Consider the following 22,375-nt stretch of genomic DNA (forward strand, 5'->3'; position numbering starts at 1 on the left):
CTTAAGTTCTGGAAGGCCTTTTTTGAGAAAGGATGATGGGAATTAACAGTGTAGGAAAAGTGTTGGTAAAGGTTTATTTCTACCCACTGTAAAACTACTGAGACTTTAATTTCTAGGACAGCAAAATGAAATTTGGCTCCCATTGATTACCAGATATTCTCACTAAGATTAAGAAAAAATATTTTAAAATTTGTAGTAGAGCTGAATTCTGAGAATGTACAGAAACTAAAATGCTGAAAATTCCCAGCTGACTCCTTTTCCATATTATTCAACCCTAATATCCACAGAAGACAATTGACCTTAAGAAAATGAATTCAGTTATGCTGATAACTGAATCACACAACTCTCACAAGCAGTGTCATAAATAGCAGTATTCTGAGAATAAACATTCAAGTGATGGAGGCTGTTCTAGGTTATATGAACCCTCCCTCCTGCAAAAGAGAATGTACATGAGATGTCCATATATATAAATACAGGGAAAGAGTCCTAACTACAATACGGTATTTAAAACCGTTTCCACTGACTAGGGAGGGAAACACTCACAGGAAGGCAGGTGGGTTGGCTGCTTGGTTTTAAGCAGGCAAACCCAAATAACTAGGTTTGGGGAGTGACTTTGGGTTTTGGGCAGGGGTCTGGTTGGGTTTTTTGTTTCATTGTTTTTTAAGTATTGGGTGGTACTTAGGCTGATTTGGTTCTTTTGTCTGGGCAGAAGTGTTCTCTTTCTGTGTCACTCACAATATTTTGTTTACTGTTTTGGGTTTTTTTTTTAAATAAATGGCAACAGTTGTGGCAGACATATATTTTAAAACTCAATACATCTTTCTGTGTTGAAGATTATTTTTTAAATTTGACTTCTTGCATAGTAAAAAAATAGCCTGTAAAATTGTCTTATTTTTCACTTTGTGCCCAGTAATTTTCTATTTACTTATTACCATTGAAAGGTTTTTCTTTTGTTTGGAATTTCTTATTTAGGCCTTTTAATATACTATTTTAGAATAACACTCTCGCAAAGTATATTTAGCATGCACTTACTTCAGAGGGAAACATGCAGATTTTTGCAGCTGCCCTCCTTATGGCCTTCCCTCTGCCCCCACAGTAGGCAGTAGAATATCAGACTGGGAAAATGGAGACATACCAAACTACATTTGCCTGCATATAGTTAAGTGGAAGTGCTTTCTGGCAATTTGCACTAAAAACCTGCCTATCATCGAGGAGGGCTGTATTTGGGCCTTGCTGTTGTCCAATGTGTGCACCCCAGGGTGAGATGGGGCAGGAGCTGATGGGGGGGACCTGCCCCAGGGCTCATCTGCCAGCGGGGCTCTGCATCCCTGCCGCTATCTACTCCCACACACACGTGTAACACCACGAGGGAGACATAGTTTGGCAGGTCGTGGGTAACATGGCACTGCAGAACAGGAGAGGAGCTATCGCAGTGCTGCAGTGTATACATGCGTGAAAGGCCGGTGCAAGCAGGGAGACAAACCAGGGAGTCTTGCATATTCTACATTAATTTTGGCAAATGTACATCGTGCAGAGGGTAGCTGAAGGGAGTCTGTTGGAGATGCAGATCTGTAGTATGAGCTTGTGCTGTGGTACCCTGCTTTCTATCCAGTCCTCAGTTTGACTTGGAGGCACAATTCTCCCTTTACTAAGATGTTTCATGAATAATCAAAAGGCTTTTTCGGGGCATCTTTCCTCATTTTTGTCCAGTGCTTTAGGAGCCGCACAGCGGATTTGGAAGAACGTGTGCATGCAGTAACCTGAAAAGCAGCAGCCCATATACCATCTTGGAGGAAGAAAGGTTTTCAAGCAGCCGCCTTCTGAGCCTCCAGCCGCAATGGAGCAGACCTTCATTAGCAGCTTGACCCCTCGTCACCTGTCAGCACGAAGGACAGGCATATTGTATTAGCAAACCTCTCTCCCTCTTTCTGTGACGATTCTATAACACCACCTGCCATTGCATATCCCCCTATTATACCAGTTTAGGAGTTGTGCACGGAAGATTTTTGGCATATATTAGCACTTCCATGTGATTGGCAGTATACCACTGAATTCATTGCAGCTCCGCATCTATATGGGTGTAGCTCTGTAATTCAGGGCAGCGTTTCCCAGGGTTTATCTCCGTTTAAACTCATCTCCTGCCTATATAAGTCCGTTACCTTTGCTGGTTTTGAGCAGGGAAAGGGAGGGGTGAGCACACTGGCGAAACAAGTATCAGAAACATTAGTTAGGACTGATACTAATAAAACTATTTTCTTAGCACCGAAAGGAGAAGGTGTGGGATGGAAAGTTGCACACGCTGTACCACCCGACTGCGAGTAAAACAGTGAACTGCTTGCTTTTTGCTTCATAAATTATTAGAATAATTTCCTTGCAGAGTGTGCACATGCTGGCTTCTGTGAAACACCAAATAACCAAACTAGCTCGTGGTTTAAGCAACAGAAAAATAAATGGCCATGGGATGTAAGAGCGTTGAAATACGCATTCTGACAAGTCATCCTGGTTCTAGTCTTCTCTGGATTTGAGTTTGTGAAGTTTCAGCCTGGCTTCAGACGATGACATGCTGTTCTTGGGTCTATTATGTGATGGTCCAGGCTGCGTTAACTATCAGTGGAATTTGAAGCTGGCTGCTGATGTCACCTGGAAAGAGACGGGGTCTGTAAAATAACTTGAGGTCCAAACCACTAAGGGGAAAATACGAAGACAAATGGAACAGGAGAGCTCCTCCCCGGGCAAAGAAATGGTGCTTTTAAAAACTCACAAGCTTGCTTAGGAAGGGAGTTTAAGACTGATGCTTGGCAGAGGCGGGGTGGCAAGCGAGTCCCCCGAACTCTTCAGGCGCATCTTCACACCTCGGAGGCCCCGCTTTCCATTAGCCCGAGGCTCAAGAGGGCACGTTGCGGGACCCGCCGGCCGGTCCCTCCCGCTACCGGGGGTCCCGGCGGGCGGGCGGGCGGCCGCAGCCCCCGCCCCGAGGCAGCGCGGGGCTCGGGCTCGCCCGCGCCTCGCCGCGCTCCCCGGCCGCCCGCGGCGCCGCGCTCACCCCCCGCGGGTGCGCTCCCCGGGGCCGGGGCTCGGCTGGGCCCGCGGCTCTGGCGGAGACGCCCCCGGGCAGAGGGTACCGGCGGCTCCCGCTGCAGCTCCGGCGCGGTTTGGGCTTCCCCGCGCCCGCCGCCGCCGGGCGAGGCAGCGGCTCCTGACAACCGCGTTACAAAAGCTCTCCCCCCTCCTAGGGCTGCCTGCGGGACTGAGTCACGGAGGGAAAGCAGGCATCAAGTGGAAAACCGGAGCCGGGTGGGTAGATAGATGCCTTCCACGCTGTTTTGCCGATAATCTCCGGCATCACGGCTCCCAGATAAAATATTTATTTACTAAAGAACCCGTAAACATCGCGGCAGATACATTAGGGCACTTCGGCTGCAGGGCTCATGATTATTTCAGAACTTAAAAGAGACGATACGCGGCCGCCGTTCAGCGGGGACAGAGGGTGTATTTTCCCCCGCGAAGCAGGCACGGGTGGGAAGGGGTGGGGGCGTTGCGCTGGGGGGGGGTCGCTGCCAGGCGCTAGGGGAGGGGGGCTGCGCGCCCCGAAAGAGGAGGCGAACCGCGGAGGTGAGCGCAGGGCAGCGGCCGCCCAGCCCGGCGCTCCTCGAAGCCCCCAGCGCCCGATCTCCTCCCTGACACACAAAGGCGGGGGACACACGCGCAATATTTGGGGAATCGCAGGGGTTTGGGTTTATCTTCCAGCCGTAGTCAAAAAAAAAAAAAAAAAAAAGCTGGAAAGGTCACATAATAATGAGTTCTTACAGCAAACACACTCTTCCCTTCCCCCTTCCCCTTCCTTCTCTCTCACAATAAAATCATCTCCTTCAATTTGCCATGATCGTCGCGACCAGGAGCCAGGTGATTATCCTAATTAATGTCTATCTAATTAAATTACTGTCAGCGGTTAACCAATGGCAGAAGCCGTTTCATCCTCTCCACAAGCAGCAAGATCAAAAGTGAGTCTTTCCTGATTGCTGCATAGTGTCAATTGGCCAATCTCTTCTCCCAGGGAAAAAAAAAAAAAAAAAAAAAAAAAAAAAAAAAAAAAAAAAGTAAATCAAACGTTTGGGAAGCATTTGGTGGATGAAGTGCTTTCTGTCTAGTGAGGGTCCCAGGATGTCTAGCTTCTGATACTAAGGAGCCCTTTCAGATCCAGGGACTGAAGGGTTATTACTGTGGTGCTAGAGCTATGCAGCTGGAGCATTGTCTTTCTCCCTCTATCATGCTCTCCAAGAAATTTCTCAATGTGAGCAGCAGTTACCCACATGCAGGCGGATCTGAGCTTGCCTTGCATGATCATCCCATTATCTCGACCACTGACAACCTGGAGAGAAGTTCACCTTTGAAAAAAATTACCAGGGGGATGACGAATCAGTCAGATACAGACAATTTTCCTGACTCCAAGGACACACCAGGGGACGTCCAGAGAAATAAACTCTCTCCCGTCTTGGACGGGGTCTCTGAGCTTCGTCACAGTTTCGATGGATCTGCTGCAGATCGCTATCTGCTCTCTCAGTCCAGCCAGCCCCAGTCTGCTGCCTCTGCTCCTAGTACCATGTTCCCTTACCCCAGCCAGCATGGACCTGCTCACCCAGCCTTCTCCATCGCCAGCCCCAGCCGCTACATGGCTCACCATCCTGTGATCACCAACGGAGCTTATAACAGCCTCTTGTCCAACTCTTCTCCACAAGGCTACCCCACGGCGGGCTACCCGTACCCCCAGCAGTATGGCCATTCCTACCAAGGGGCACCTTTCTACCAGTTCTCCTCCACCCAGCCGGGGCTAGTTCCCGGCAAGGCTCAGGTCTACCTGTGCAACAGGCCACTCTGGCTGAAATTCCACCGGCACCAGACGGAGATGATCATCACGAAGCAGGGGAGGTAAGCCACCGCGCGGACCCTCGCCGGGTGTCGGGGCTGAGCCGCCGGGCTGCGCCGGGGGAGCCGCCCGGAGCCTCCGCCGCCCCGGGGGAGCCGCCCGCCCGCCGCCGGGGCCCCTGCGCTGGGCGCCGGGAGCGCCGGTACCGGTCCCCGGCGGGGCAGCCCTCCCTGCCTCCCCGCGGGCTCCCGCGCCCGCTGGCCTCATCCCTTCCCCGCCGACAGCTCAGTGTTTCGGGGAAGGAGTTTCTTTATATTTTCATTTCCCGGTCGCTACCGGGAGCCGTGAGGATAAAGCACAACGGGCTGGTTCCTCCGCGTGTGCTTGTCGCTGCCGGTGGCTCGCTTTCCTTCTTTCCTGTCTTTTTTTTTTTTTTTTTTTCTTTTTATAGGCGCATGTTCCCTTTCCTAAGTTTTAATATTTCTGGTCTCGACCCCACGGCTCACTACAATATTTTTGTGGATGTAATTTTGGCGGATCCCAACCACTGGAGATTTCAGGGAGGCAAATGGGTTCCTTGCGGCAAGGCGGACACCAATGTACAAGGCAAGTTCCTCCAATTAACACTTTTCCCGACACATATGTAGGTGAGAATGATTAATTAAAGCCTTTGTGGACTGGCTCTGGCGACTTTTTAAACGAGAACGGGCCAGTGATGCTTTTTAAAAAAAGGAGGATGGAGAAGAAAGTAAAAGGTGTTTACAAAATGCTCTTTTCATCCTTCTCGGTTAAAATGAAGGGAGTTTCAGCAGTAAAATGCTGCTAACTTTAACAAGGTCCTTCGACCTCGTGTGCTGCTGCCGTGGCAGAACCGGGGTATACGCGAGAACTGTGATGTGGTTGTGTTTTTTGTTGTTTTGCTTAGGAAACCGGGTGTACATGCACCCCGACTCCCCCAACACGGGAGCCCACTGGATGCGCCAGGAAATCTCCTTTGGGAAACTAAAACTTACAAACAATAAAGGAGCATCAAACAACAACGGGCAGGTCAGTGGGGGGAACGCAGACGCTCCGTTGGACTTATTTTTATTGCTTCCAGCAAAATCCTGCCGTTTCCGAAAGGATTTTTTTTTTTTTTTAAGATCGTGTCGTTAGGTGAAAATAAAAAAGGGGGGTGGGGGGAAAGGCCCTCCCGTTTATTTTGCTACGGGCCTCGTCGACCCCGAGCGCGTTGCCCGGGCTGACGCCGCTGTCCGGTGTGACCGGGGGAGGCAGCGGTGGGGTCCCGGGAAGGTGGCGGCGGGGTCCTGCCGCTCGCGGGCATCGCTCTCCCCGTCGTTTTCGCTCTCACGTCCTCTTCTTCCCGCGGCCCCCTCCCTCCTCTTCCTCTGCCTGACAGATGGTGGTTTTGCAGTCCCTCCACAAGTACCAGCCCCGCTTGCATGTGGTGGAGGTGAACGAAGACGGGACGGAGGACACCAACCAGCCGGGCAGAGTGCAGACCTTCACCTTCCCCGAGACCCAGTTCATAGCAGTCACCGCCTACCAGAACACCGATGTAAAGAGCTCCCCGGTGTAGCCCGCTCGCGTTCGGCCGCGCTCCCCGCAGGGCACCCGCCGAGGCCCGCCCGGCCGCTGCGCTCCCTCCCTCCCTCCGTTCCTCGCCGCTCCGGCCATGGGGCTCCCCAGATCCCCCCGCGGCGCCTCGGCCGAGGCTGCAGAGCATTTGCCCCCGGAGCCCCGTGCCCGCCGGCGGAGGTGCCCTCCCCGCCGGGCCGGCCCCAAGCCCGCTCCGCCTGGAGCTGGGTGTTTATCCGCGGCGTTTATCTTCCAGTCGGAAACAGCTCAGTTAGCTGTTAAACTGTTAGCTTAAGCTCTAAATCTGCAAAGATCAATTAACAACCTCATTGATTGCGCCGGGGGTGACGGAGCAACTTCCTCAAATTAAAAGCTCGTTAATGCCTGGCTGCGTTTCGGAGTGGTCTGGCTTTGCTACAGACTGGTGCCCCCTTTTTCAAATGACATATGTTCAGTCCACGTTCCTGCTTTAATTATTTTGCTCGATGCAAATGTAAACTCTTAGCTACCGTTCTGCGGTAGGTTTTGCCTAATTTCTGTATTTAAATACATTCATACCCATGCAGTAAGAATACTGATACGTCTCAAAACATGGGGTTAAATATTAAATTTTGTCGTACTTTTTACAATGAAGTAAATCTTAAAATCAAACTGTGATACCTACAAGCATGCCAAAGCTTTATTTTTCACGTTTTAAGGGCAATTTTATCGACTAGAGTAGAGCTTGATCCTTTTAAAAAATGCGTTTGCTGCAGTAGGGGACGTTTTGCAGGCTTTCACAACGTGCGCTCTGGTCCTCTCTTTCCCTAGATCACACAGCTGAAAATAGACCACAACCCTTTCGCAAAAGGCTTCCGAGACAATTATGACACGTAAGTAAACCGGATTTTTTATTACCCTTCTGCCGGCTGCACACACATGTCAAGGGGGGGGGGGGGGGGGGGGGAGCTTTAGGATGCGGGCTGGCTTCGTTTCACACCGAAATGTGTAATGTCAGGCTTTTCCAGAGCCCTCTGGGAGGGAGGCACCCGCAAGATCCCCCGGCAGGGCCGCGGAGGGGCTGTCCCTGCGGCTGGACTCCGCGCAGCCCTGCGCAGCCTGCGGCCACCTCCGCGTCCGGGGACCGCGCTGCCCGCACCTGAGCCCGCATCTCGCTTTGGCACTTGCGCCGGTTTTGTTGTTGTTGTTTCCTGGCACCTATTTTTGCGCCCCTTTCCAAGTTCCCGTTTCACTTGCGCGCAAGGGCTCCGCAAGCAGCACCCGCGCAGCCCACCGGCTTTGCATAATCCCGGGGTCCGCAGAGCCGGTGGCCGGAGGAAAATTTCTTGGTATCGTTCTGTTCTTCTCTGCGGTTGGATTTTTTTTCATTTTCCACTCTTCGTTCTGGGTGGAGCTAAAACCTCCGAAGTTTTAATTGCGGTTTGTCCCCGTGTTGCCTCTGCCCGTCCGCCTCGGGTCCGTCTGTTCCCGGCCTCCGCCGTTTGACCGGCCCGGCCCTGCTCGCTGCGGCTGGTGCCGCCCCGAGTGCGGCTCCGGGGGGGCCCAGCCCCCGACACCCCCCCACCCCCGCCGCCTTTTCCGGCCCTCGGGAGCCGAGCGGGGACATCCCGGCCGGGCGGGCGCTGAGGGCTGCGGTTTCGCCCGGCCCGGGGTACGGCCCGCGGCACCCCCTGCCCAGCCCGGGCCGGGCCGGCGGGCACAGGCCGGCCCACCCGTCCGGGGGGCGGGTGGCTTTGGAGCTCACCCACCCCTCTGCAAGCACCGGCTCTGCGGGACGGCGCTCCGGCTTTGAGAGGGGAAACCTCCTTTTCCCTCTCTAAACTGCGGCGGGGAGCGGCCTCCCTGGGAGCGCCTAAACCCGCGCCTATCTTCAGTGCCCGCTTAAGCCTCCCTCAGCTCTGAGAGCGGCCCAGCGTCCCCCAGCAGCGGGATTTCACCCACGGGTGGAAACGACGCCGAGGCCTGAACAAGTGCGAGAGGGGCCCGGGGCCGAGCAGCGGCTCTCCTGGGGGAGCGGCTTGCGGTGCGGCCGCTCTCCCCCACGGGCGGGGGTGGCGGCGGCCGTGGCGGGGAGCCGGGCGGCCGCGGCAGGGGCACGGCGGTCCCTGGTGCCACGGAGGGCGGCGGCCCTGCCAGCCCGCTCTTCTGGGAGCTCTGCGAGGAGGATGCGCGGCCTTTCGAAAGGCTGCGTGGCCTTCGCCCCCAGCCGCAAGTGCTTTTCTCTTTTTAATAGGGGGAAAAAAAAAAGCCACAACAAACTTTATAGGGCGTCACTTGAAAGGAGACGGGGGGAGGGGGAAGCTTCAATGCTGTCTAGCACGTTGAATTTGTTTAAGGGCCAAGTTTATTTTGGATAAGAAATTCCAGGAGGCGTGGAGGGTTAATTAAAGCACAGTTTTAGCCTGAATTAAATACAGATAGTAGTTATTCATCCATTAAAGTTTTTATAATCGCAAATTGCAGCCCAGCATGGGAGAATTATATATAGGCCACGCAGGGAACACTGGATGTGTCTGGTTCTACATTTCCTACAGATTAGCTTAATTTAAACTCGGTAAAATGTTGATGGTTCGTCTGTGACTCCCAATAATAAGTGTTAAACAGCCGATATAATTCCGTAGTCTGCCATTCATGCTGTTGGAGGCAAATGACCGGGTTGCCTGTTGCGCATATGGCGGGACCGGTCAATGTGTCACCGAGCGGGACGCCACGCCGCTGGGATGCCGGGCTCGGGCCGGAGCAGGGGATCTCAGCCCTGCCACTAAGTGGCCAAGGGCTTCCGAAAGATTTGCTCTCCCTGCGTCCCCCCAGCCTCCCGCTCCCCCGTTAGGGCTCTCCGCGCTCCTGGTGCCGGAGGCCGAGCCCGGATGGGAGCGCGGGCCCCCGGGCAGGGCAGGAGGGCGCTGGGGCGGCCGCCGTCCCGTCCGTCCCCGAGGGCCGCAGCCGGTCGGGTGCCGAGCCGAGGAGGGCGCTGGGCCGCGGCGGACACCCAGCTCTCTCCCCTTCTCTTGGGCAGGATCTACACGGGCTGCGACATGGACCGGCTGACGCCCTCCCCCAACGACTCGCCCCGCTCGCAGATCGTGCCCGGGGCCCGCTACGCCATGGCCGGCTCCTTCCTCCAGGACCAGTTCGTGAGTAACTACGCCAAGTCCCGCTTCCACCCCGGGGCAGGAGCCGGCCCGGGGCCCGGCGCCGACCGCAGCGTGCCCCACACCAACGGGCTGCTCTCCCCACAGCAAGCCGAGGACCCGGGGGCCCCCTCGCCGCAGCGCTGGTTCGTCGCCCCCGCCAACAACCGCCTCGACTTCGCCGCCTCCGCCTACGACACGGCCACCGACTTCGCCGGCAACGCGGCCACGCTGCTCTCCTACGCGGCCGCCGGCGTCAAGGCGCTGCCGCTGCAGGCGGCCGGCTGCGCCGGGCGGCCGCTGGGCTACTACGCCGACCCCTCGGGCTGGGGGGCCCGCAGCCCCCCGCAGTACTGCAGCAAGTCGGGCTCCGTGCTCTCCTGCTGGCCCAACAGCGCGGCGGCGGCCCGCATGGCCGCCGGCAACCCCTACCTGGGGGAGGAGGCGGAGAGCCTGGCCCCCGAGCGGTCCCCCTTGCCGGGCGCCGAGGACTCCAAGCCCAAAGATTTGTCCGACTCCAGCTGGATCGAGACGCCGTCGTCCATTAAGTCCATCGACTCCACCGATTCTGGGATTTACGAGCAGGCCAAAAGGAGGCGGATCTCCCCCTCGGACACCCCGGTGTCCGAGAGCTCCTCGCCCCTCAAGAGCGAGGTGCTCACCCAGCGGGACTGCGAAAAGACCTGCGCCAAGGACATCGGCTACTACGGCTTCTACTCGCACAGCTAGGCGCGGCCCGCCCGGCCCCGCCGTCCTTTTGCACAATAACTCCTCCGCGTTAGCGCACTGACCCCCGCCCCTAGCTGCCCCATCCGTCCCCCGGCCCGGCAGGCAGGCGCAGGCAGGCAGGCAGAGCCGCGGCTGCCGCCGCCCCCCCGCCCCTCTCCCCGGCCCGGCCTGGCCCGGCGGCGCCCCGGGGGCGCGGGGGGCACCGCCACTCCGAAACCCACTGATAAGTAGGATGCTTAGACTCTCTCAAACCGTACAGCGCTTCCTTCCTTTTACCACGGATGGATACTAGGGGATAACAGTAATAGTGGGGGAAAAGAGCCTGTGAAATGCCTGTACATAGTATTTAATTTATTGTAACCGATTACTTTTCTTTGGTTCTGTTTCCTTCTTGTTTGGATTTTATTTGGTTTTCATTGTTAAGTCACAAAACTTATATTCTGTTTCAATTTCTTTAACACACCCCCCCCACCCCCCCTTTCCTTTGCTCCCTCTTCCCCCTGCCCCTCCCAGGTGAACACTCTAAATGCCTCTGGAAATGTAGAGTGGTCCATAGCTGTAGCAGCGAGTAATGGGTTTCTCACTTTCTCTGCAATTCCTCGCATGAAATAATTACGCTGTGCCCTGGGCTAACACAGCTAAGGAATAGCTCAGCTTTCCCTTCAAAAGAACAGAAATACGTCTCGTAGGAAAGTCGATTAAAGTAGCATGACGCCTTCCAAAAGCAAAATTAACTGCCTCTGTATTTTTCTTTAAAAGGAATAGCTCGATATCAGCAATATTATTATTTTTGTGGTATTCCTCCCCCCCCCCCCTCCCCGCCCCCAAGTGCCAAATCCATTACTGGTCCCTGCAGGTGCCAAATATGCTGACAAACTCTTTTCAAATTTCTTTGCAGTTTTCCCCTCTTTCTTTATATTGCTGTAAATCTTTGTAATGAATAATCTAAAAAAAAAAAAAAAAGATATAGACGACTGAATTGTTGGTAACCATAGTGTAGTCCAGTGAAGATGAATTGTGAGTTGTATATTTTACTGCATTTAGTTTTGGAATTGACTTTTTCATAAAGTAGCTAACCAAGATCTGACTTCCTGGGGAATCAAATGCACATCGAAAGTAAGATCTTTCCTGTAAACCTCTTATTCTATTAATGAAGGAGAACCAATATCCTTCCAGGTCTCCCCCCCGGCGAAGCAGAATAGTAAGTCTTCGAATTTTGAGTAGCAAATCTATACAATTAACGCATTTTTATATGGAGAAAAAAAACCAACACAATTACAAACTGAAATATGCATCAGGCTAAATATTCAGTCTAGATTACACTCGACGGGGAAATTTCCTAATAGAAATTCAGGGTCATAAACGTGTGTATATTTTTGACTCTTCTGTAAATCGAATGTTGTGATTTTTATATTTGTTCTGTTACGTCTGTGGAACTGAATAATTTATACCAGTACATGCTCCATTGAGAAATGTTTCGGTTTTTGCCCGTTTGTATCGTCTGTGTATAACAAGTAAAATAAACCTGGCAAAACGTGAACGTCGTGTTGGAAAGCACTTCGCCGTTTTGCAAGGACGAAGGTGGGTGAGGCCAGGGGGCCGAGGCTGGCGGGAGCTCGCCCCTCTCCCGCCCCGCCGCCGAGCCAGGCTCGGGGGGTGGCAGTCCCGCCGCTTCCCCTCCCCGCCGGAGCCGGCCCTCTCGCCCCGCGTTTGTCTTTTTTTTTTTTTTTTTTTTGGGGGGGGGGGGGAGAGTGAACGTAGGGCACAGCCTGTACACTCCGTGGCCAAGCGTGGAGGTTTGCAGCCGGAGAACGAGGGAGACGAAACCCCGTCGGGCTCGAGAGGTTTATAATTATCCCTGTTTCTGACGCTTAAACCCCCTGACAGTATTTTGCAGGCGGGAGAGGTGCCTGGCGCGGGGCGGGGGGTGGGTGGGTGTGTGCTGTGCTCTCGGAGCAGAGGCGAGGGGCGCAGCGCTGCCCGCCCGCAGCCTCTCTCGCCTGCCCCCGGGGCGGGGGCAGCGCTGGCGGAGCCCCCGCCGGGTTCAGGAAGGTGCCCGGCCGGCCCCCTGGGGCCGGTGCCCTTTCAGGGGAGCAGCTTTCCCTGCTGCGCGGGCGGCCGCGAGAGCGGAGAAGCGGCGGAGGAACCCCCCGCTGCAACGGCACCACCTCTGCCGACCTCCCGGGGCTGCTGCCCCCCTTTAAAAAATACCCACCCATAGGCTTCAGGAAAGGCGCCAGCCCCCGGCACCTGCGTGGGTCGGGGTGCGCAGGTGCCGGGGGTAAAAAGCCGCTTTTATTCTAGATTCCTCGGCGGGGGAAGCGCGGGTGCGTAGTCACCAGGGGCGTTTTGTCCTGTCGCGGTATTGGTGGGGGGGACCTGAGCAGTCCAACTGCATTCCCCTTCGCCTCCTTCTCCCACCCCGCCAGGTGCGGGGCTCTACCTGAGCAGGGCCCCTGCGCCTCCAACGCGGCGGGGAGCGCGGGCCCGTGGCGGTGGCCTCGGAGGGCAACGGGGAGCGGCGCCCGCCCCGCGGCTGCCGTCGGGCTCACGGCGCTGCCTGGGGGGGCTGCGCGGCCGCGGGGCGCCTCGGCCCTGGTGCGGCGGAACCCCCCGCTCTAGCGGAGAGGGGCCGGGGGGGGGGGCAGTGCCCCCCCGGGGAGGGCGGGCGGCCCGGGCCCTCAGGCGGGAGCGGACCCCGAGGAGAAGCGCGGGCAGGCGGGGCGGCGGGGGGAGCGCCCCCTTCGCCGGCCGCCTCGCCCTGAGCGACGGAGGCCGCGGAGCCGCTCGCGTCCCCCCGCGCACAGCCAGCACCCCTCTGCCGCCCGTGGGTCCCCGTGGGTCCCCGTGGGTCCCGGCGCCCTCCCGCACGCGTGGGACCGAGGGTCTAAGCAATCAAGCGGGTTTGGCCCTCCTTCCCCGCTCTTCTCCCGGCCCGCACAAGCCGCCCCCCCCGCCGCTGCCTGTCCCGCTGCGCTGCCCCCGGGCGGGCCGCGGGACCGGAGCGGGGCACGGCGCCGTTCCCCGGCCGGCAGCCGCCGCCGCCCGCCTCCCCGCTGCCGCGGCGGGGTGCGGGGGGCTCCGCCGGTACGGCAGGCACCGCCGGCAGACCGCTCCTCAAAAATGGTTTCGCTAGGTTTTGTTCCGTGGGGGTTAGCCAGCGGGTCTGGAAATAAATACGTAACGTGTGACAGGTCTGAACAAAATCCTTTCCTGTGCGTGAGTGGTTAATGTTATTCCATAACTATTTCGGCAGGATAATTCCATAACTATTTCTGCGAGAGACTGGAAGAGCTAAGGGCTGCAGAAGTAAAAAAGGCTATTTCCTGTCGGTAGGTCACTTTATTCCTATTGCGATATTTTAGATTATTGTTATTAGAGGTGCACCTGTGTCTCTGCTAAACATATGTTTGCTGACACGTTACCGTGTTTGCGTTCGCCGAGGATCGAACATGAAGGTTTTGACCCGGTGTGTGTAAAATACTTGCAGTGCGCTCAGTTTGGTTGAAGCAAACCCTGTGTATGAATTTGTTAGACCAGCAACTAATTGCATGAATTTTACATGAAGTACAATTTCTATTATTATTCTAGGCATGCTGAAAGGGCTTTTAATTTAATTATTGTGTAAAAGAATCTATTGAATTGTCCTTTCTTTGCTTTATTTGATATAACACAAAAATTAAGCTCCGATCCATAGAAAGTAATTCAAAGTTCTTATTGGTAATACTTTCTACGATGTTTCGCATTAATACTATATCAAATGTAATACAGTGATTTACGCTCTGCAGATTTTGCACGAGTACGCTATGCATATTTGATGACACATTGCATATTTTAACAAGGTTTTTAATGACTGATTGAAATGTTTGCTAAGATATTTTTTAAGAGCTGGAGGAGAAATGGTTGTGGAAAATGTGTGTAATAGAATAGTGATAAGGATGGGAGGGTTTTGATTGACAGTATGAGGAAGCAGATGGATGACTAGGTAGGTCAGAGGTAAAGATGCCTTTGACAGCTTTTTAAGTTCCTTTGGCCATTTTGGTCCAATGAATCATGCAAAACATGTGTACATTACCAAACTGATGTCTCTGCATCGTTTACTGTTGGAATCCTCATCTTTTCAAACCCACCCTAACCTTCTTTCATCACCACTTGACGTGCTATGTCTAAACTAGATTGCAAGATCCTAAGAAGGCAAGAATCTGTCTTGTATTACTTGTCAGCAAAAAAAAAAAAAAAAAAATTAGGAAAAAAAAATCATGTAAACCTATGGAGCTAGAAGAACAACTGCGACAGATTGGCAGAATAGGCGTAAGGTGGGACACGTTCTTCTTAATTTTCGCTGTCTGGTCATCACTCCCCTCCCCTAGGTAGTGCTCAAGGGAGATGTGGTGAACAATAATTCCCCCCCCCCCCCCAATGGCATAAATCTGAATTTTCATAAGTCTGATAAGAGACCTAATTGCATAATTTTCCTTATAACATTATGCAGTGAGTGCTGTTGCTATAGTTAACACGGTTTTCTTCGCAGTCTGTGTTTTCAGGTGCTTTGTATGTCCCTCGTAAATTACTTTGTTGGCTGGAAATGCTCCGATTTATCCCTGTAAAAGGTTACTGTTTTTGGAAATTTTATTTAAATTACATAGGACAATTTTAAAATCGCCGTGATGAAAAAAAAAAAAAAAAAGCATGTGTATTGGGAAAAGCAGAAAAAAGGATTTTGCATGAAAGTATGCTTTCCAGGTACTGTTTCTGTGCAAAATGGACACAAGGTTTCATTTGAAGTATTAAAACTTGTCATGGATGTGGTCTCTGGTGGGGAATGTGTCACTTGCTAAGACACGGGGGCAAAGTTGAAGAAAAAAGATTGAAATAGCGGAGTGATAAGTAGACGGAAGGCAGCAGACTGTTTGCGTTCAGTACCTCGTTCTTTCCAGCTAAATAGATGTAATATATTTGTGGTAGGTCTAGAAAGCCGCACAGATTAGTGATAATATTTCATGCATTTATCAGAATGCATATTAATCTGGGAATGCACAAACAAAAGCACCGCTTATTTCAGAGTGTGATCACTTGAAAGCTGTCCATTTATGTATATCTGAAAAATATATATACTAGTTGAAATATATATAACTCTTGAATTTTTGAGCATACATAATATTTTCCTTCTTACAGATGCAGAATAATCATTAATTCATAAAGATCCAAGGCTGCCATTGCTGATTAGATGTAACTTTTGGCCTTATAAAATATATTACACAATAAGATCTGCGATGTTTTATTCATGCTATCACTGCAGTTTCTCATAGTTGCAGTGTTCTTAACACTAAGGGGCTGATACGAGTACGAATGATCTTGTTGGTCTTAGGCTGGCTTTTTAGGTTAATTTTACTTTTTTTTTTTAAAACTGAAGGCAGAATGGATGAAAACTTCAGGTGCAGTACTTCCATGTAAAACTATCTACACTATTACATTGATATTAATAAGCATTTTTTTCTTAAGCTTTAAATAAGAAACAGCTGGTAATGACTTTGAATCTGTTTTAAGAGACATTTTAGGTAAAATGTTGATAGCTTGTAAATGTGTATTCCTGCCTTAGTCTCTGATCGTGCATGCAAGTTCATATGTGTGAACAACGTGAAGTAAGAGGTCAGTCCTACAAAGACTATTCACTTGTCTAAAAATTCACAGACATAAATGTTTTCAGGATCAAGGCCTTTTTCAATAATTGTGATATTCGTGTACCTTGAAGTAACTGACTGATTTAGAATACACTTAATAATTTGATTTTTTAATATAGTGGAAACACTGCACTGATGACTTACCAAAGCGCATCATACAAGTGCCTACTTCAATCATTTATAATAGAACTTTTAGCTTGTTTGGGTAATTCTTTTTTTAAGTGACGGCACTGACAGATAATTATTTAAACTTTTTAAAAGTAATGTCTTAATTTCTATAGGCCATGCTATGGAATTAATTTTTGTAAGTAGGCTTCTTCCTTGAATTAGATTTAGTTATACATTAACTGCTTTTGTTTATCCAAGAAGCATATAATATTGGTCTGGGACTGATGGGTGAGAGAGCAACACCGATGTTCTGAGTTGAGAGAAATTTTATGTTGCTGAAAGGTGTCCTAGTTTAGACGGAGACACCCACCCACCAAGAATTAAACTAAAATCATAACAGGCTAACAAATGCTTTTGGTGATTGATCAACACCCTGGTTACAGCTTATTTACCTTTGTGGAAATGTTTGCTGGAGGGGAAGCGTTATTTATCAGGAGTTGACTGCAACTAGACTGTCTGTCTCCCACAGACTCCTGCTGGAGGGACTGAGGAAATATGGTGGCTGCTCTCTGGCCCTGGGGCAAGTCCAGCCTCACCCCGTATCCTGGGAATCCCACCCAAGGGGCCGACAGCAGCACCTCCTGTCTTGCCTGTTGCTCTGTGATCGGTGCCTACGTTTTACTACATTAGATCTGTGGTGCAGTAACACAGAGAAATAACTGCTCCCCACGCTACATCCCCTTTCAGCAAGCTCTTAAAGCATCTCCCCGTTTTCCGTGTTGCCATCACCTTACCACTATACTTCTAAAGCACGACAATGTTGTACCTAGGTATTACTTTAAACTTGGTGTAAGCTCTCTTCTGGTAGCTCAGTTTACTCTTGCATTGGGAGAAGGGAGCATTTCACCTGAGTGAGATGCAAGGTATTGATTAAGAGGTAAAAGGTTTTGCTTTCTCTTGACAGTTCCTGAATTTCCTTTGGAAACCACTGTGCAATAAGTGATGAGGGGTAGAGGTATTTTTCAGAAGTTTTTGAGTGGCTTAGTAGCCTGTGTTTAGAAATGATGAAAACCTCACTGAAAAATCTCCAGTGCTTGAGGTTTTAAATGGTTTCCATACTTTTTACAATTTTATTCTTGGGTGCATTATTGAGCAATTATTTCAGATATTGAGGATTGGTATTTGTTGCAGAGTTGGGGTCAGAATAGTGTGGATTAAATCCTCAACTCTTGTACAATTATGTCATTTCATTGGCTTCAGTGGTTCAATACTGATTTGTATCATCTGACTGTTTTGTGGTTTAGATACTATCCAAAGCAGGTGCTGTTTGATGGAATGAATAGGACCAAGTATTAATTTGGTATACATATTTGTTTCTCCTGTGTTAATTATAAAAACATCTACTGATATCTTACTGTATTTAGATTTTTATTTCTCTCTGAATATTGAAGCTTATTGAAGAATAATTGAAGCTTAATTTCTGCTTATTATCAAGGTTGATTTTGATGCTTTAATTGTCTTCATAATTGAATTAAAATCAATTTGCTTGGTGTGTGTTATGAAAGAATTTGTCCCCTTTTTGGGACTACTTAGTCCAGCTATATTCTTTCAATATAAAAGAAAAGTTCAGAAGTTGAACGAAAGGAAATTAATCGGATATTTTCAGTCCTCCTAATCTGTGTCTGGGATTTTGTAATGACCAAATATTTTTTTCACATTCTTTTCAGTCTTATCTAGTGTAGCTCTCTTTTTTTTTTTTTCCTTTGTTTTTAATACTATAAAACTTCTTTGATGTTAACATTCAGTATTACATATTTAAATATTTCAGTGTTTCGGTTGTTGTGTTTCCATATATTGTTCATGTATAACTTCTCTCTCATCATTGATATAAATGAAAATAGTTAAAAATAATTTTTTAAATAGCAAACTGATTAATTTGTATACATAGACATAAGCTAAAGTAACATGAAGTGTAACAACAGAAATGAAAATTGGGCCTTTAAAAATGAACATAAAAATGTTCTGTAACAACATGTGGATATAAGATTGCTTCAAAAATATATTTCCCTGTACGCCATTTATACAGATGTAACCTAAAATGCCAAACCCCACAGTAGTCCATTAGCAGTATAGGCTTATTTTCCAAATATGTTATAACTGGAGAAGTAACACAAATATTTGTCCTGTGACAGTGTAAAGTTTAGCATATATGTGGACATAAGTCTCTGCAGGATCAGGGCCTAAGTCTGTTTTGCTTCAGCAGTGTTATCCATTGTGGGTTTTGTGGTGTTTTTTTCCCTTAGTAATAAAAATGCAGTTCTGTACCTGGGGTCACATTTCCCAGCTATAGAGGGACAAGGGTAATGCCTGTGCTAAACACACACTGTGCTAAACTAATTATATGTAATTTTGGCTTTATTTGATATCTACAGCTGCCTCAGGATAAGGACCTAGGAGATTTTAAGTGTAGTTCTGTGTACCCAGCCCTTTTCATGAGGGTTGATTTGCTGTCAGTTCAACTCTCTGAAGTTGCTTGGACGGTGATGGTGCTATTGCATGGGAAAAGCTGCCAGGCTGGTGGGTGCAAGGGCAGGACAGCCGGAAGCTGGTGATCCCTTTCACAGGCAGGTGGGTATGAGATGGGCTTATCTATAAGGCGAAACCTGCCCTCAGAGAGTTGTTTAGGATAACGCATGCATCGCTGCATTTCTGGGTGATGAAGCAGCAGAGCTCCAAGCTGATGCAGATAACCCCCATGGTCCCCAAGTAGCCCCTGGTCTCTTCCTCTGGTAGATCTGCAAAGATTCCCATGAGCTCCAGCCTCTGTCCTGCTCTCCTCCATCCTTTTCCCTACTGGGGGGGCACGTCACTGGCTCCTCCGTGGCTTCTTCTCTTTAGAGCTTGAGCATGCAGACGAGTGCCTTCTCCTTTAACTCCTTCTGTGGAGGATGCTTAAGCAAGGAAAGCCTTGCTCGGGTTTAGCGAAGAGGGCAAAATCCATGGGAGGCTGTTCTCTTGTCCGCAGACTTTTAAATTTACATTTACATACAGTTTCTTGTGATTATAAGGGGTTTAACTCCTATAAAACATTTAACATGACACATTTTATAAGAATCTACAATGTAATTATTTTTAGCATTTGCAGTTGCATAACCAGGGTATCTGTTTCTGAGTTTTTAATTAAGTAGCACGTAACAGGTGAACTTCTAGTTTCATGGGTGTTGCATTCTAATTTATGGGGCCTCTGCTGATCTAAGCTCGATTCTTTATAGCTTTTATTTTTTTTTACAATTTTAACACCATTTTCCAAAAGACCACAGGCCAGAGGATATCTTAAAATAACGTGCTTAAAATTTTTTCTTTTGTAAAAATATTTAAACTTGAGACAAATTCCAGTCTATTCGGTAATTGCAAGAATGTCATGTTTAGCCAATATAGATTTAATCTATTGGATTAATTGTTGTCTCAAAGAATGTTATTTCTGAATAATAGAAGAACATTCTAGAATCAATATGCATTTTTTCTGTGTGGCACAAACACACTGTTTTGCTTGAGAAATCTTGAGGTTTATGCATTTTGGTATTTTTTGGGTTTGTTTTTCAACAGAGAAGTAGCCGGTATAATGCAGTTTCTGTCTTTTTCCGCATCTTGGTGTCCTTCTATTTTTCATCAGAGATTTAGGAGGGACTCCTTTATTCTACAACATCACATTTTTCTTCCATTTTTTTCTATAAGATTAGTTTATCATTATATTTGCAATATCCTTTGCAAAGTTTGATCTTGCATTACGATGTCTGAAATGACAAACCACAGCTCATCTGAGACTGGGAAAATTTTTCTTGAGTGTCTCCACCATCAGACTATGGTGTGTGTATGTCAGTTTTACCGAAAGCTTGGATAGGGTATCAGCTGTCATTGAATCTTGTCTAGATTTATATTCTAGCTGTAAACCACACAACTGTGTGAAGACTAGCCTCTGCAATCTAGGAGATGCATCTTCTAAATTCTTCCACACGGCTGTTACTAGTGGCTTTGTTTCTGACAGTTTCTAATTTTCTGTACATAATAAAATCAATTATTTTGCACGTATATGCTAAAGCTAGAGGCTGTTTTTTGACTGTGCATGCTACAATTAGTTATGTAAATAGCAGCATATGCTACAAGTTTCCAGTGCTCACCCTGCTTTTATAGAAGTGTTGGCTCAGGCTCTGCTTCGAAGTTAGTTGGCAGAGGTGTTTGGTGCTCTGTGGCTCAGGCTCTGAAGACAATGCTTTCTTCATCAGTTCCCTCTCGTGTTTCGTGTTTTAGTCTGTCGTACATGTTTGTACAGCAAAGCCAGCGCATGAATTGAATGCACTAGGAATTTTGGTAGTCAGACACTTGAGCTTCCCCACATTTTTCTTGATTCATGTATAGAGGTGTAGTTGTAATTGTAGATGTGTTATTGGACACCTCCTCTCTGACCTCTGTCAATCTTCCACCTATCCCACATAGGTTATTGCTTTAAGTTTGAACTTGTGTTTCTGCCTAACAGTTTCTAAGCCATCCCTTTCCAGAGACTTTGGGGGTATATAATTAAGTTATGTTATTTATTCCTATATGAAAACCTTAGTGTTGCAATCTCTTAAATATCACCAAATATTTCTCTGTCTTTTTGCCTAATATTTCAGCTGCAGAGTGTAATCCAAAAGGTAGGTTGGTAAAGAAACAAACTCCAAATGGTGTTTTAAAAGTGCTCACATGCAAATTGGTTTGAGTTTCATCTTTTCCTAGAGTATCCTGCTGGAGCCCTGGTCAAGCACCCAGGATGGAGTAGCTTTTGGAACTTGCTTTTTCAGCAGGACTTCTGAATCTTAAATCACAAGCTTCCATAGTCCAAGAAAACAGACAGGTTTGTTAAAGCTTATTATCTGTTATTTTTGTGCTAGCTCCCTGTATAGGGGGGACATTCTTTAAAGGTAATTTTTGTTAGGAGTATTTTATGTTGTGGCACCTACTAATACATGGTATTTGTTGGATATGCAGGCTCCTTCAAAATTCACTTATAAAGTTAATATAAGTAAATTCTGTGCTATTACTTTTGAGAATCGTGTTAATTGTACCTACATGGTAACACCTTACTGCTAAGGGCATATGATAGTAAAGCTGCAGCGTAATAGTAAACAGGAACTTAATGGCTCACATGAGATTGAATTTAGATGCTGTGAAAAGCCTCTGAGAAAAATAATTCAGACAAAACTCAGGTGAGGATAGAAGACCCTGTTGTGGATTGACCAAAAAGTCCTTGGATATTTTGAAGACTAGTGGATATGCTCATTTCTAAGGAGTAATTAGTTCAGAGTCTGCTGGGTACATAAGACTACAAGTAAAATATACTGAGTGAATATGTGTCCTCATAGATGAGGAAAGTTCCTAAATCTAAGACAGCAAAATAATGAAGTTACTTTTTCTTTTTTTTTTCTTTCTTTTTTTTTTTTTTTTTAAATAGCTTGTATAGTCTGAAAGGTGGGAAAGAAAATCCTATAGAACAGTGTAATCTATGTGCTGAGTTGGTAGAAACAGAACAGCAAGAGGAGAGACCAGTCATAGGTAGCACAATCAACAGTCTTCCATCAAAATCCTTCATCTGTTGTCTTCTACCAGGATCATTAACAAGTGATTACATGTATGGAACCTTTATTTTAGAGAAGGACAAGGGTCACTCTTCAAGCTGGAAGATTTTAATTTCTTCATATTGCTAAATAGTGCATGCATTAGGCTCTTTGGATACAAGGGTTTGTTAGTACACACTTTCTATTTCACCATACAAACAGTATTCAGGTCTTCACTTTCTGATTGTGTATGGTGGCTCATGAAAGAGTAAATTCCAGTGGCAAAGAAACCTGTTGGTTTAATAGCAGCTACTCTTAGTTGTTGGTAAGCATACTTTTTAAAATTACTTTTTTAGCACTTCATTCAACTTAAATCTATCTTTGAAAACCCATTCCATTAAACATGCATAATGTCTATACATAGGCAAATACTTAGGAATCAACTATAATTATGCTAATCCTATTATTGATAAAGAAAATGATAAATGTAGAAGCAAGGAGGTTAATTCGGCCTGATCAATGGCTTAAAAGGATGCTTTTGTAAGTAATTTTTTTCTTTGAAAGTAAACCTATTCTCCAAATGTATTTAAAATGTTAATAAACTATTAAATGAACAAGTAACACTATATTCAACATTTTTACACCATTTCTACAGTGGGTAAAATTGTAGTATAAAGTTGGTGTATACTCGAT

General features: G+C 48.4%; 1 protein-coding gene across 1 annotated transcript; it reads left to right on the top strand.

Moving 5' to 3' along the window:
* The first annotated feature begins 4,145 nt into the window (after nucleotides 1-4,145).
* TBR1 (T-box brain transcription factor 1) lies at nucleotides 4,146-10,485 on the top strand. Its single transcript, XM_074910928.1, has 6 exons — nucleotides 4,146-4,926; nucleotides 5,316-5,470; nucleotides 5,790-5,911; nucleotides 6,264-6,422; nucleotides 7,253-7,314; nucleotides 9,459-10,485. Exons 1-6 carry the CDS (start codon nucleotides 4,235-4,237, stop codon nucleotides 10,300-10,302), a joined length of 2,034 nt encoding a protein of 677 aa, XP_074767029.1. The 5' UTR covers nucleotides 4,146-4,234; the 3' UTR covers nucleotides 10,303-10,485.
* Nucleotides 10,486-22,375: the final 11,890 nt, after the last annotated feature.

The sequence above is a fragment of the Athene noctua genome, chromosome 7 (genome assembly GCF_965140245.1).
Source record: "Athene noctua chromosome 7, bAthNoc1.hap1.1, whole genome shotgun sequence".
Lineage (NCBI taxonomy): Eukaryota > Metazoa > Chordata > Aves > Strigiformes > Strigidae > Athene > Athene noctua.

Coding starts and splice junctions, on each gene's coding strand:
- TBR1 (XM_074910928.1), top strand. CDS start 4,235: ATGCAGCTGGAGCATTGTCTTTCTCCCTCTATCATGCTCTCCAAGAAA. Junction 4,927..5,315: donor ATCATCACGAAGCAGGGGAG/GTAAGCCACCGC, acceptor TTCTTTTTATAG/GCGCATGTTCCCTTTCCTAA. Junction 5,471..5,789: donor GGCGGACACCAATGTACAAG/GCAAGTTCCTCC, acceptor TGTTTTGCTTAG/GAAACCGGGTGTACATGCAC.